Below are 14,511 nucleotides of genomic sequence, written 5' to 3' on the forward strand. Positions count from 1 at the left end.
TTTAGGTTTTGGATTTAGATTCATTTTAGGTTTTGGATTTCTGACATGCTTATTTTTGTTTTTTGGGTTTATCTTGTTGTGAGCTGACCTGAGTCTTTGGAGAAGGGAGGCATAGAAGTCAAATAAATAAATGGATGGATGGATGGATGGATGGATGGATGTAGATAGATAAATAGATAGATAGATAGATAGATAGATAGATAGATAGATAGATAGATAGATAAGATAGATAGATAGATAGATAGATAGATAGATAGATAGATAGATAGATAGATAGATAGATAGATAGATAGATAGATAGATAGATAGATAGACAGAAGAAATAAATCTCCCGAAGGGGAATTTACCTGACACAATAACTGTGAGCTTACTATAAATATAGAACCATGTGGACAGATAGTGGAAAACACATTATCAGTAAAGAAATTGTCCAAAACTGAATTTTAAAATAGTATATAAGAAACAAAACTGAATGAATTGATAGTAATGAATCTCAGTGAGTGTTTTTCTCCTTTCCCCCCTCCCTGTCCCCCCCCCCCACTCTCTCTCACATACACATAATTCCTGTCTCTTAAATTTCATATTTTTCTTCAACAGCATTCACTTGCTGGAATTTTAATTAGAGAGTTTTAAAAAATACTTTCTGTGATAAATTTGTACAAGGCAATAATAAACATATGTGCAGGTTGAACAAGGAAAGGACTCTTGAAGAAACGTGACACACAAATGGACTTCATTTCAAAGTATTAAAAAAAGATCTGAAGACCTGTTGAAAGGATGTTCAACGCTACACATCCGTACATATTTAGGATATGAAAAAAAAGGAAAGAGGTTGGTTCAATAACCACATTGTTAGTTTCCATTATACAGTGAACAACATAGATCTACAACAGAAGCCAAAGTCTCTCCAAAATCCAAAAGACATTGGCAGAATTATACCAGAGAGTCACAGTTCAATGAACATAGTTTGATGATAAACATAGTGCGTAAGAGATGCTCATATAACATTGCAAAGCCCAATCCCTATGTATGTTTTCTGGATAGTCTTGTGATGGTAAAACTTGGTTTTCTATTCTCTTCCTCTGACATGTGAAGCTGTAACAGTCATTCAGGCTCCGCAGAGCACCAAGAAAGAGGAAAACAGACGAAGAGAGGATTCACATTGGAGATAGTGGGAGCTTGATGTCTCCATACCTTCTTGAGAAGTTCAAGTAACATGGTGGTTTTCTGTAACCTGAAAGAGAGAAAAGGGATCTCATTAATAAATGCTTGTTTATAATGTCCTTTTAACAAAGGCCATGACCGCAAGCCATATACAACTAACAAAGACAGACAGTAGACAGTACACACAGTTAAAACACAACTAATAAAACCACAAAACTTTTAAAAAACATTCCCAACCTCTCCAATATCTTCTCCTCTTGCTGATCCCCAGAACAAGGATGTTTCAATCTGCTGAATCAAAGAGGAGTGTCTTTATTGCCTTGCGGAAGCGGAGAAGATTCTCCTCTACCCAAAGGTCTAAGGGAAGACTGTTCCACAAAAATGGGGCCAGATCTTGAAAGGCCCTGCAATTTTGATGTTGATGTACGTGTCTGTGGAACAGTCAACCCATCCTTCCATAACTCATAACAAAACAGCTTCACAGCATATGGGATTCTGGATGCTCCAAATTTGTATGAAGACCCTCTTCAGATTCCAAATGTTTCTGGCAATACAGCCAGTGATCAATTATGTCTGGATCTGGTTCAACCTTTGGTATTTCACAAGTCAATTCTTTCCACCCAACACAACAGCATTGTGACTCACTTTTTTTCACCTCTTCAGCACTGGCCTGAAAGCTGTTCTGAGTTTCTCTTTGTGTTGGCTGAGACAAACATCACTCAGGTCCAGAGAACTTTGAGCTGCCCGTATGCTTCTCCTGTATCCTGTCGTAACAGAGAAATGGAAACTTCTCTCAGCTTTGGATGGAAATGGTTCACAGACAAAAAACTTAGGTTACACTCAGACATACAAAGCTGCTTTGATTTACGCAGTCCATCTTTGAACAGAACTACTTTGAATTTATACAAATGTTTATTAAGTTTAAAAAAACGTACAGGCCATTGTCAATGGGTCATGTTTCTTTCTATAGTCTCCCCTACAATGTTCAAATGATTCCAAGTTGAGGGAAGCTTTGAGAGGAGGCAAAGAAGATTGGTCAGTTTTTATCCATTCTTCCATAAGGCAATATTCTGCTAGCAAGGAATGTCCAGTCATGAGATCTTTGGAACCAACAGGTCCAGAAAGCTTAGAACTACGGAGCCTAAAACACGATTTAAGTATTGCCCACAAGATCATATGCTGCAACGTCCTACCGGTCAATGACTACTTCAGCTTCAACCACAACAACACAAGAGCATGCAACAGATTCAAACTTAATATTAACCGCTCCAAACTTGACTGTAAAAAATATGACTTTAGCAATTGAATTGTCGAAGCGGTGAACTCATTACCGGACTCAATAGTGTCAACCCCTAACCCCCAACATTTTCCCCTTAGGCTATCCACGATTGACCTCTCCAGGTTCCTAAGAGGTCAGTAAGGGGTGTACATAGGTGCACTAGTGTGCCTTTCGTCCCCTGTCCAATTGTCTTTCCTTTATCTCATATATCATATATATTTTCTTCCTTTCATATATCTTCTCCTCTATTTTTACATATTATCTTTATATATATTACTTCATGTCTATTCTCTTCCATATGTATTGTGTATTGGACAAATGAATAAATAAATAAAAATAAATAAACTGATTCCCGTTTCTCCTAGGGATTATTTCTCTTCGTGCACTCTACTATTAAAATCAGCCATAATGAAATACAAGTAATTTATTTTTTTTAATGAACTTTCTCTTGGATATCCATAAGGGTCTCCTTCCAATGGCAATTAGACTTTCTGGTTCTCTTTGAAGCTTCTCATGCAAGAAGCTTCTTCAGCAATGTGAGCTGAAGGAGCTTGTTGGGTGAAAAGCAACAGGTCTTCAAAGACAAAACAGAAGATCCAGTTGCCTTTTGAAAAAGCACCTTTGGGACAACTATGACCTGGATGACTGAGAATCTCCATAGACATCTGCTCTTGGGTACGGCCTACTGCATCTCTAAACAACGTCGCCTAAAACACGATCTAAGTATTGCCCACAAGATCATATGCTGCAACGTTCTACCTGTCAATGACTACTTCAGCTTCAACCACAACAACACAAGAGCACGCAACAGATTCAAACTTAATATTAACCGCTCCAAACTAGACTGTAAAAAATATGACTTCAGCAACCGAGTTGTCGAAGCGTGGAACTCATTACCTGACTCAGTAGTGTCAACCCCTAACCTCCAACATTTTTCACTTAGACTATCCACGACTGACCTCTCCAGGTTCCTTAGAGGTCAGTAAGGGGTGTGCATAAGTGCACCAGTGTGCCTTCCGTCCCCTGTCCAATTGTCTCTCCTTATCTCATTTATCTTTTCTTCCTTTCAAATATGTTCACCTATACTTTTATATCTTTTCTTCTATTCTTTTCTTTATTTATATCATTACATATCTATTCTCTTCAATGTGTATTATGTATTGGACTAAATAAACAAACAAACAAACAAATAAATAAATAAATAAATTTTCCTAGAGAAGATCGCATCTGTATATTGACTTGATCATTCCATCACTCTAGAAACAGAAGATGAAGATCCAACATCATATATCAGTATGACTTGCTGACTTGAGATCATTGCTTCCCAACCAAACCAAGTTATTCAGGAAGGAATGCGAGGGAAAAATAGATAAACAGTGCATTTTTAACTTGCTGCAAAAATGATGTCATGTTAGAGAAAACTCAATGGAAGAATGACAACATAGATATCAGTACAATTTTGAATTAATTCATATATATGTGTTTTTTTTCCTGGGCAAGATAAAATCATATTGATGTCGATTGTTACTGTGAATTGGTTTAATGACTGATGACCTCCTTAAATTTAAAACCGTAGAAAGTCCAAATTGCAATTTCCCACTCAATCCTTGGAGATAAACAACTACAAGAATTGCAACTTGTCCTTTTAAAAAATAAAAAAGCAAAACAGTTACTTGCCCAGTTTAAGCTGTGAATTATCGATTGGTTAATTATAAGCTGAAGATAGTTCTTCCCACATCAATCACCAAAAGTCAGATTTGACTTTGTGCAAGCCACCACATTTCTCAACTGGAGTTGTAGATAAAGATAACACATTTCTGGATTAGACCCTAAATTGGACGTTTATTCCCACCCATGATATTCTTACATTCCATGATATTTTTACTACAGGTTCTGTGGGTGTGGTTTGGTGGGTGTGATATGGCTTGATGGAGGTGTCAGGGGAAGGATACTCCAAAATCTTCATCTGAACTCTAGGGGAAGTATACTGCAAAATCCCCATTCCCTCCCCACTCCGGGGGAAGGATACTTGATGAGCTGAGGTGGCGCAGTGGGTAGAGTCCAGTGCTGGAGGCCACTAAAGCTGATTGCTAGATCTGCAGGTCAGCGGTTCAGATCTCATCACCGGCTCAAGGTTGACTCAGCCTTCCGTCCTTCCAAAGTGGGTCAAATGAGGACCCGGATTGTGGGGGCAATAGCCTAGCTCTGTTAAAAAGTGCTATTGCTAACATGTCGTAAGCCACCCTGAGTCTAAGGAGAAGGGCGGCATAAATAAATACTGCAAAATCTCATTTCCTTACCCCAGCAAGAGGTAATACAGGGTGCGTTCTAAAAGTAATGCAATTATTTTTTTAAACAGTAATTTATTTGCAGATTTGCACATTCTTCAAAGTGCTGTCCTTGGGCCTCTACACATTTTTTCCAGCAACTCTGCCATGACCGGTACGCGCCCTGGAAGGCGTCTTCGGCAACCTCTCGCAAGGTCTTCATCACGGCTGATTGGCTCTCTTCTATAGAAGAAAAACGCACCTTACCACAACGTGCTACGAATCTGCGATTTCCTGGCCAAACACCAGGTTCCAACCCTGCCCCCCTCCCCATAATCCTGACGTTGCCCCAGCAGATTTCTTTTTGTTCCCAGCCCTGAAAGGAACCCATTTTTCATCTATAGAAGAGATCCAATCAGCCATGAGAAAGACCTTGCGAGAGGTCCCCGAAGACGTCTTCCAAGGCTCGTACCAGTCACGGCAGAGTTCCTGGAAAAAATGTGTAGAGTCCCAAGGACAGTACTTTGAAGAATTTTAAGTATTTGTGCAAATCTGTTCAATAAATTACTTAAAAAAAAATAATTGCATTACTTTTGGAATGCACCCTGTATTTTCCGGTTCTCCACACTACTCAAAATGTTCTCTAGAACCTGTCAGAAACTGCTGGATTTCACCCCTGCCACAAAGCTTGAATTCTTTAGCCCCATTTTCCAAGTAAGCAGGATGGCCTATTTCCTTCATTCCACCAAAATTGAGAAGAGAACGCTAGTCCCGTAGCTACTTCACAAAACAGCAAAGTGTTCAGTAGTCTCTCCTGAGTTTAAACATCTGTGTTGGAGTTTTGGGGCCTCACATGAACTTATCTTTCTTTCATTCAAACTAAAGACAGCCTGAAAACAAAAGAAGATGAAAAAGGCCAACCTTCTGTTGTCCCTGTTGCATATTGACACGTCTCCCCTAGCACAGGGTAGGAAGTATAGTTTAATGCAAGGGACTGTAGGTTGAAGGTTGGACTCTTAAAGATCTTAGCTGGAGGTGGCAGCTCTTCCAAGGCCTTGTCATGAGTGGGTTGTGTTCTCACAAGGTTGCCCAGTGGCCTTGCTTCGCTGCAATGTCCATCAGTCCCTGAGCACCTTCCCCTGAGCACCAAACAATCGGGGCTCTCTGTCCTTTGAGTAGGATGGCTGGTGGATCCCACAACCATGTTGGTTCCTGCTGTCTGAGCCAGGGACCAGATGCGTGGTTTTTCTGAAGTTTCGTAGAGTTGGCCTTGAGTGGCGAAACCTCCCGCTACATTATTCTCCTTGTGGCCAAGAAAGTCCCCTGTCATTGGCGAATGTTGCTTGGCATATGAAAAAGCATGAAAATGATTGGCCGAGCTTCCAGTACAGCTGTTCTTCTCAGACTCCGTCAATGCTCGGCCAATTAGGAGGCCATCTTGATGGAGGTGCTTCAACTCATCTTCAACCTTCATGTCTGGTCCCTCCTCATCCAAGTCTTCCAGATCGCTGAGCTGCAGCTCTTTTTCTTCTTTGCAGATTTTGGAGTCTATGATTCAAAAGAGAAGGAAGAGCAAAAGTCAAGTTGGCTTTCTATAGAGAGGTCAGTAGTTTGGTTTCTCTGGAGTGAAATACAAAAATGTTCAAAATCCCCACTCCCATTCTACTCCAGGGGAAAGATACTACAAAATACCTTACGAAACAGAATACCTTACAAAAATAGACTATCTATCATGTATCTTGAAAGCTTAGAACTGCGGCGCCTAAAACACGATTTAAGTATTGCCCACAAGATCATATGCTGCAACGTCCTTCCGGTCAACGACTACTTCAGCTTCAACAGCAACAACACAAGAGCACGCAACAGATTCAAACTTAATATTAACCGCTCCAAACTTGACTGTAAAAAATATGACTTTAACAATCGAGTTGTCGAAGCGTGGAACTCATTGCCGGACTCAGTGGTGTCAGCCCCCAGCCCCCAACATTTCTCCCTAAGACTCTCCACGATTGACCTCTCCAGGTTCCTAAGAGGCCAGTAAGGGGCGTACATAAGTGCACTGATGTGCCTATCGTCCCCTGTCCAATTGTTTTTCCTTATCTCATATATCATATATTTTCTCTCCTTCCCTTCTACTTCTCTTCTTTCTTACTTTCTATCTTTATATATATTACTTAATGTCTATTCTCTTTCATATGTATTGTATATTGGACAAAGAATAAATAAATAAAATAAATAAATAAATAAATAAATAAAATAAAATCTTCCTTCCCACCCCACTCCTGAGGATACTGCAAAATGACCCAGGACGGGAATTCTAAGTCAAGACTGGGAACATGTGCCTTCCAGATGTTAGATAGCAAGCTCCATCACCCTTAAAGGGCTCTTCTGACAAGGCCTGGTGGGAGTTGATGTCCACACAATCTAGGGTTGTTTAACTGTGGATTAGAAGAAGGGAAAAGTCACAGCTTCAGAGCTCTTGGAATTTTTTTTTGACTCTAGCCATTCTTCTAGACCAGTGGTTCTCAGCCTGGGGGTCAGGACCCCTTTGAGGGTCAAATAACCATTTCCCATGGTGTTAAGAACTAAAGCTTCTATTCTAGCAACTTGGAACATATTTTTACAATCCGACCAACCAGGCGTTTACAGTGGGGCTGTCCCTCTGACCTTCCTGCCAATCAGCTTAAAGCTCCATTGGGAAAATTGGTGCTAGACTTATGGTTAGGGGTCACCACACCATTCAGAACGGTATTAAGGGGTCACGGCATTAGAAAGGTTGAGAACCACTGTTCTAGACTTTATGAAGTCATCTCCTTGGCTAGCGTAGAGTATCAAATGCTGTGCTGAAAGGACTTTAGGGTGAGTCATCTCTTACATTATGAAATGAAAATTTATCTCCCATGAGCCTCGGTGGTGCAGTGGTTAGAGTGCACTACTGCAAGCTACTTCTGCTGATTACTGGCCACCAGCAATTTGTCAGATCGAATCTCAGTAGGGTCATGGTTGACTCAGCCTTCCATCCTTCCAAGTTCGGTAAAATGAGGACCCAGATTGTTGGGGAAAAGAGGCCTACTTTCTGTAAACTGCTTAGAGAGGAAGCAGTATATAAAGCTTCCAAGATTCACCCACGTTTCTTCAACACTCCGTGGCTTGCATTGGCTGCCAATCAGTTTCCCGTCACAATTCAAAGTGTTGGTCATGACCTTTAAAGCCCTACATGGCAATGGACCAGATTACAGTACCTCCGGAACCGCCTGCTACCGCACGAATCCCAGCGACCGATAAGGTCCCACAGAGTTGGCCTTCTCCGGGTCCCGTCGACTAAACAATGTCGTTTGGCGGGCCCCAGGGGAAGAGCCTTCTCTGTGGTGGCCCCGGCCCTCTGGAACCAACTCCCCCTGGAGATTAGAACTGTCCCCACCCTCCCTGTCTTTCGTAAACTACTCAAGACTCATTTATACCGCCAGGCATGGGGGAGTTGAGATATTCCTTCCCCCTAGGTCATTACAAGTTATGCATGGTATGTTTGTGTGTATGTTTGGTTTTATAATAGGGGTTTTTAGTTGTTTTTTATTATTGGATTGTACATGTTGTATTTATTATTGTTGTTAGCCACCCCGAGTCTGCGGAGAGGGGTGGCATACAAATCCAATAAATTATTATTATTATTATTATTATTATTATTATTATTATTATTATTATTATTAATTATATAAGTCTAAATGCTATTCTATTGCTATTTCTAGGGAGAAAAATAAATGACCCCAACTTTCCATTCTTACCTTTGTCTTCATTATCACTGCTACAGTCTTCCCCATTCCTTTTGCTTCCCTCCCTCTGGTCATCCCCTGTTTTATTTTTAGGAGACCAGGTCATCTTGTTCTCCTTCTTGAGTCGCCGGCGGGCGTTGGCGAACCAAGTGGAGACCTGGGTGAGGGTCATTTTGGTGATGATGGCCAGCATGATCTTCTCGCCCTTGGTCGGGTAAGGATTTTTCCGGTGTTCGTATAACCACGCCTTGAGGGTACTGGTGGTTTCCCGGGTAGCATTCTTGCGCCTGGACGAGTTGCTGAAGTCCACTGTTCCATACCTAACAGGCAGATGAAAATGAGCTGAGATGAGTTCTTCCAAAGCCAAAAGATAAAAAGTTTCACAGACTATCCAAAGAAACAAGGAAATTGTCCCAAGTAACAGAGCTCCTGCAAAAGGGGGCAGGGGGGTTGCTCTCTGTTTATGTATTGGTTGCCTAAGAGCCTAACCAAGGGACCATCAAGAAACTCCCACCTTTGATAAGGCAGCCACTAGTGTAAAAAACAGAGCAAACTCTACCACTGATGCTGTTATCTAGTGGGGTAATTAAACATCTGCAAGAAAACAACCACGTTCAGAGAGTATCAAGAACCCCATCCTCATCCTCCTCTTTGAACCTTCCTTCCTTCTAGCACTGATAGTGTTACCTAGTTGGGTAATGAAATTTTTGCAAGAAAACAACCAAAAGTTCAGAGAACACCAAGGACCAATTAGTTGCCATAGTTGTATTCTTCTCCTTCTCTTTCCCCTTCTCCTTCTTTTACCTTTTCCTCCTGCTCCCTCCTCCTCCTCCTCCTCCTTCTTCTTCTTCTCCTCCTCCTCCTCCTCCTTCTTTTTCCTCTTCCTCCTCCTGCTTTCTTCTTGTCGTTCTTCTTGTCCTTGTTCCTCTTCTTCCTCTTCTTCTTCTTCTTCTTCTTCTACTACTACTACTACTACTACTACTACTACTACTACTACTTCTACTTCTTCTTCTACTTCTACTTCTCTTCTTCCTCCTCCTGCTCCTCTTCTTCTCCTGTCCTTGTTCCTCTTCTTCTTCTTCTTCTTCTTCTTCTACTACTACTACTACTACTACTTCTACTTCTACTTCTCTTCTTCCTCCTCCTCTTCTCCTCCTCCTTCTTTTTCCTCTTCCTCCTCCTGCTTTCTTCTTGTTGTTCTTCCTCTACCTCTTCTTCTCCTCCTACTTCTCTTCTTCCTCATCCTGCTCCTCTTCTCTTCCTCCTCCTCCTCCTCCTCCTCCTCTTCTCCACAAACCTCCCACCCTTCTAACCCTGATGGTGTATGTTACCTACAGAAATTGCATAGTGAAGCACCTGCAAGAAAGCAACCAAGCCCAGAGAGCACCGAGGACCCAAAGCAGAGACTGGTCAAGGGGGACAGGAAGAGTGTCCCTGTGCCAGGTCTGCATGCAGAATCTCTTACCTGTCATACTGCCCAAAGGAGTGGTCATAAGAATAGTAGGCTGCTGCTGTGGGCTGGGCAATGCCTGCATGCAAAGCTGCTGAGCTGTCCTTCAAGTCATACTGAGAATTCTACAAGGAGGGGAAAACCAGGTGTAAGAGGCCAAGAACGTGCATCCCCCTCTTTTGTCCCCATGTTCCCAAATTTCCAATTTTCACTGGAGAATGCAGCTCTCAATCTCCCCAGACATCAGTTGGGTGGAACTAAAACAGACTCGTTTTTTTTTAAGTCAACACCCATTTGGGCTTCTGGTGGGAATCGAACATTTCTAACCTCTTGGATTGACCTGACATGACTGGGCACCTCCCCTGTCCACAAGGGACTAGCGCCTTTCTTCTTCTAGCGACTCTTTGGCAGCGGGAAGGTCACTCACCAGCGCGGTGTAGAAACCGGAAGGGTCAGCGTTGTAAGGCAGGTAGTTGGCGTAGCCCGCGTTGGCCCCGGCGGCTGCGTAGGGCGAGCCGTAGATCCCCAGCGCCGCGTTGAGTTCCGTTCTGGATCCGGCCAGGAGCCGATTCTCGTAAGAGGAGCAGCCCAGGGTCGCCGTCTGGGAAGACCCCGAGGAAACGTCGGAGGCAGCTCGGGAGCCCGAGGTACAGCAACTGGCGCTGGACGTAGCCGAGACGAAAATCTGCATGAGGCAGAGAGGAAGAGGGGAAGGAAAAGCAAAGAAAAAGAAAAAGAACGGGGGGAGAGAGGGAGGGAGGGAGGGATGGAGAGAGAGAGAGAGAATAAAAAAGAAGGAAGGAGGGGAAAACGCAAGAAGGAAGGAAGGAAGAATGAGAGAGAGCGAAAGAGAGAGAGGAGGGAAAGAAAGTGTGAGAGAGGGGGAAGGGAGGGAGGGAAGGTGGGTGGGAGTGAGACAGAGAAGGAAGGAAGGAAGGACGGAAAAAAGAAAGTTTGGGATTAATTACAAAAACTTTAATGCTGGGACCCCTGCGATCATCTTCACCCCCACAAAACAACCACCACTACCAAGTGAAGCGCTCTTCCGCATCAAGATAGAGAAATTCCCGTTGGCCAAGAGCGCCTGTAAAGGGCGTGGGAACAAAAATAGCAAAAGAAGGTGGGACGGGGGGGGGGACCCCGGTAAATCCAAAGTCAACCAACCAGCCAACGTAACCGACCTTTCCAACAATTCCTGCTGTCCTGAATTACTCAGCACTCGGACTTGCCACCTGGCCCAGCTGAAGGGAGAAAACTTCAAAGACGCCACTCCCTCCCCCCTCCCCGCTCACCTACCCACCCCTCCGCCAATTACCATGCCAAACTCGGGAGGAGTAGGGAATAGGCAGGTTTACTCCGCGGAGGAATTTCTGGGACTGGGCAGAGTAGGCTGGGTGGAGAGAGGAAGGTTGTTTCGAACAGCACAGGACGTAGAAAGGACGTAGAAAGGGATTAGAAAGGGGGGTGGGGGAGGGCGGGAGACCAACGTCAACCAAGAAAGAAAGAAAGAGAGAGAGAGAGAAGGAAGGAAGAGAAAGAGAGAGAGAAAGAAAGAAAGAAAGAAAGAAAAAAGGAAAGAAAGAAAAAAGGAAAGAAAAAAGAAGGAAAGAAAGACAGAAGAAAGAAAGAAAGAAAGAAAGAAAGAAAGAAAGAAAAGGAAGGAGGAAAAATTGCTGTAGACTCGGGTGTGTAGGTAATCCGGGCGGGGGATGAGGGGGGCAGAGAAAAACAAGGATTTAATTAATTTGCAAGCGGGATATTTGCCCGCTTGCAAATTATTGTATTCTTTGGGAATCTCGCTCTCCTAAAAAAATCCACGAGGCTCGCAGATTCTGGCCAGTAACCCCGGAATGAAGTTCCCTTGGAATCCTGGGGGAGCGTCCTGTTCATCTAGATTGGCGAGAGATCCTGCTGATCCCCGAAGGACTCCGGTTTCAAATAGGGAGTGACTCCGGGGTGAGCCGGAAATCCAGTTCCTAAAAAGTCACAAAATGCACGCAGTGAAATCAAACCCAAATTGCTAAATTCGTCCTTCCGGCGCCCTGGATTAAATTGGCCCAAAACTTCCACTTTTCCATTTTCCCAATGGAGGAAGGAAAGAAAGTTGACCGATCCTCATCTGTTTTGGCCCCGGTGGCTTTCTCTCCCAGGATAATAACGGGGTTTAGAGGGGCGACACGCAGCCCATCCCTTTTCCGAGCCCCTTCCCCGATTGGGACAGTTCGCCCTCGCCTTCCATAGGGACAGATAATAACTGAGATGGGGAAGGGGGGAGAAGCGGTGGAGGAGGGGAAAGTGTTGTACATCCCAATCCTATTGAAAGCAATGGGACAGGAGCAGAAGAAATGAACAAAAAAGGGGGCGTATCTCAGGAAGGGGGTCTCGTGTCTCAAAATTAAGAGGCATGGGGGTTCGGGGCTCCATCCCTACTTTGGTCTCTGATCCATGGTCCTGGGAATGAAGGAAGGAAGAAGGAAGGAAGGAGTGATGGGGTGAGAGGGAGGGAGGGAGAGTTAAATTGTGGGGAAGGAAGGAAGGAGTTATGGGGTGAGGGGAAGGAAGAAACGAAGGAAGGGAGGAAGGGAAGAAGGAAGGAGTTATGGGGTGAGAGGGAGGGACGAAGAAAGGGAGGGAGGGTTAAATTGTGGGGAAGGGAGGAAGAGGTTATTGAGTGAGAGAAAGGAAGGAAGGAAGGAAGGAAGGAAGGAAGGAAGGAAGGAAGGAAGGAAGGAAGATCAGAAGATTGGCTAGTGGCTTGGAGAAAGCTAAACCGACAAAAGCCAAATATGGACCTTTAAAAAAAAACCCTCCCCTGAAAAAGATAAAAGCTGAGTCTGGCTTTTTGAAACTCTAACCCAAGGAGGGATCCCGTCCCCCGTCCACCTCCTTCCTTCCCAGCCAAAGCGCCGAACTCACCTGAGAAGAAGCGCTGTAGGAATAGCCAAACTGGGGGAAAGACATAGCGGCTGCCCGAGGTGGTGGCGCGGGTGTGCGCGCGCGGGTGACCAAATCCTCGCGTTTGGACCCGGAGTGAGACGGAGGAGGGGGAGGGGGAGGAGGGGGATGGGTTGCCCACCTCCGCTCCCCCGGTTTTCTCTCCTTTCCTCCCCTTCCCCAAATACTCGGGTCTCCCCTTTTCTCCTCCTGCCCCACCACCTGCCCACCCGGCCCCCCTCTTGTTCCATCCACTGCGCCTCTTAAGGAGGGGGGAGGGGATTCACGCGCCTTCGCTACTCCGGATTATTGCTGCGCCTCCCCTCCCACACCCGCGGATCTACGGCGACTGTCCGGGCGAGCGCCGGACATCGGACGGAAAGGCGGACGCTTCCCAGCCGGATCCCGAGCTCTCCCCGGCCTCCCTCCTCGTCATCCCGAAAGGGTCTCCCCGGAAAGCATCGCCGAGATGCAGAAAACGAGATTGGGAGGACTGGAAGGGGGGGGGAGAGAATGAGAGGGGAAAAGAGAGAGAGAGAAAAGGAGAGAGAGAGAGAATGAGAGAGAGAATGAGAGAGAACGAAAGCGAGAGAGGGGGAGAGAGGGGGAGGGAGAATGAGAGGGTTAGAGAGAGAGGGAGAGGGAAAAGGAAAGAGAGAGAGAGAATTAGAGAGAACGAAAGAGAGAGAGAGGGAGAGGGAGGGAAGGAGGGAGAATAAGAGGGTTAGAGAGAGAGAGAGAAAAGGAGAGAGAGAGAGAGAGAATGAGAGAGAACGAAAGAGGGAGGGAGGGAGAGAGAGGGAGAGAAGGAGAGAGGGGGGAATGAGAGAGAACGAAAGAGAGAAAGAGGGAGAGAGAGAGGGATGGAGGGAGAAAAAGAGAATGAGAGAAAGAGAAAGAGAGAGGGGAGGAAGAGAGAAAGGGAGAGAATGAGAGAGAGAGAAAGAGAGGGAGGGATAGAATGGGCGAGAAAAAAGAGAGAGAATCAGAATAAGAAAGAGAAAGAGGAGAGAGAAAGAGCGCAAGGTGCGGCTCCCCGGCGCTGGGCAAAAGAGTTTGGAGAGGGTGAGGGGGGGAGGAGTTTGGTGGTAAGAAATTGTGGGGGGGGGGCAACCCGTTCGTTGGCCCGGCGCAGGAGGATAAAGCGTCAAGTGGCCGGCTGCCCAGCCGTTGGGTGGGCGAGCCGGAGCTGGGGAGCCGCGTGACGTCAGGAGAAAATCCCCAAGCTTTTTGCCCGGAATATTTTCAAGCTTAAGGACGGGAAGAGAGAGAGAGAGAAAAGGAAAACAAAATACAAAACAAGGCGAGGGGGAAAAAGCTAAGCTGGCTCCCAGGCGGATGGGCTCTGGTTTGCTTGCCGCCGGGGCTGGGTGGAGATTAAGCTTCCCTCCTTCCTTCCCTCCTTCCCTCCTTCCCTCCAAGAAACTCTCGTGGGAATGGAGTTGGTTTCTACCTGAACAGAATCTAAATTTATGCGCCTCCAACAAAAGGTAGCGGCGGGGCAACGTTACCTGTGGTTCAACAGTTCAGTGGAACTTTTTTGGTTTTCTTCCTCGCTCTTTCTCTCATCTTCCTCCCTCCCTCCTTCTTCCCTTCTTCGCTTTCTGCCGCCTGTCTCCCACCCTCCCTTCCTAGTTTCCTCCCTTC

General features: G+C 45.1%; 1 protein-coding gene across 1 annotated transcript; it reads right to left on the reverse strand.

Annotated features, from left to right (window-relative positions):
* Nucleotides 1-583: 583 nt before the first annotated feature.
* Nucleotides 584-12,891, reverse strand: IRX6 (iroquois homeobox 6). The gene is made up of 7 exons (XM_070761621.1): nucleotides 12,847-12,891; nucleotides 10,358-10,615; nucleotides 9,946-10,055; nucleotides 8,493-8,800; nucleotides 5,632-6,258; nucleotides 1,810-1,928; nucleotides 584-1,234 (listed from the first exon to the last, which is right to left on the reverse strand). Exons 1-6 carry the CDS (start codon nucleotides 12,889-12,891, stop codon nucleotides 1,816-1,818), a joined length of 1,461 nt encoding a protein of 486 aa, XP_070617722.1. The 3' UTR covers nucleotides 584-1,234; nucleotides 1,810-1,815.
* Between the last annotated feature and the right edge of the window lie 1,620 nt (nucleotides 12,892-14,511).

This window comes from Erythrolamprus reginae, chromosome 9 (assembly GCF_031021105.1).
Source record: "Erythrolamprus reginae isolate rEryReg1 chromosome 9, rEryReg1.hap1, whole genome shotgun sequence".
NCBI classification, from domain to species: domain Eukaryota; kingdom Metazoa; phylum Chordata; class Lepidosauria; order Squamata; family Dipsadidae; genus Erythrolamprus; species Erythrolamprus reginae.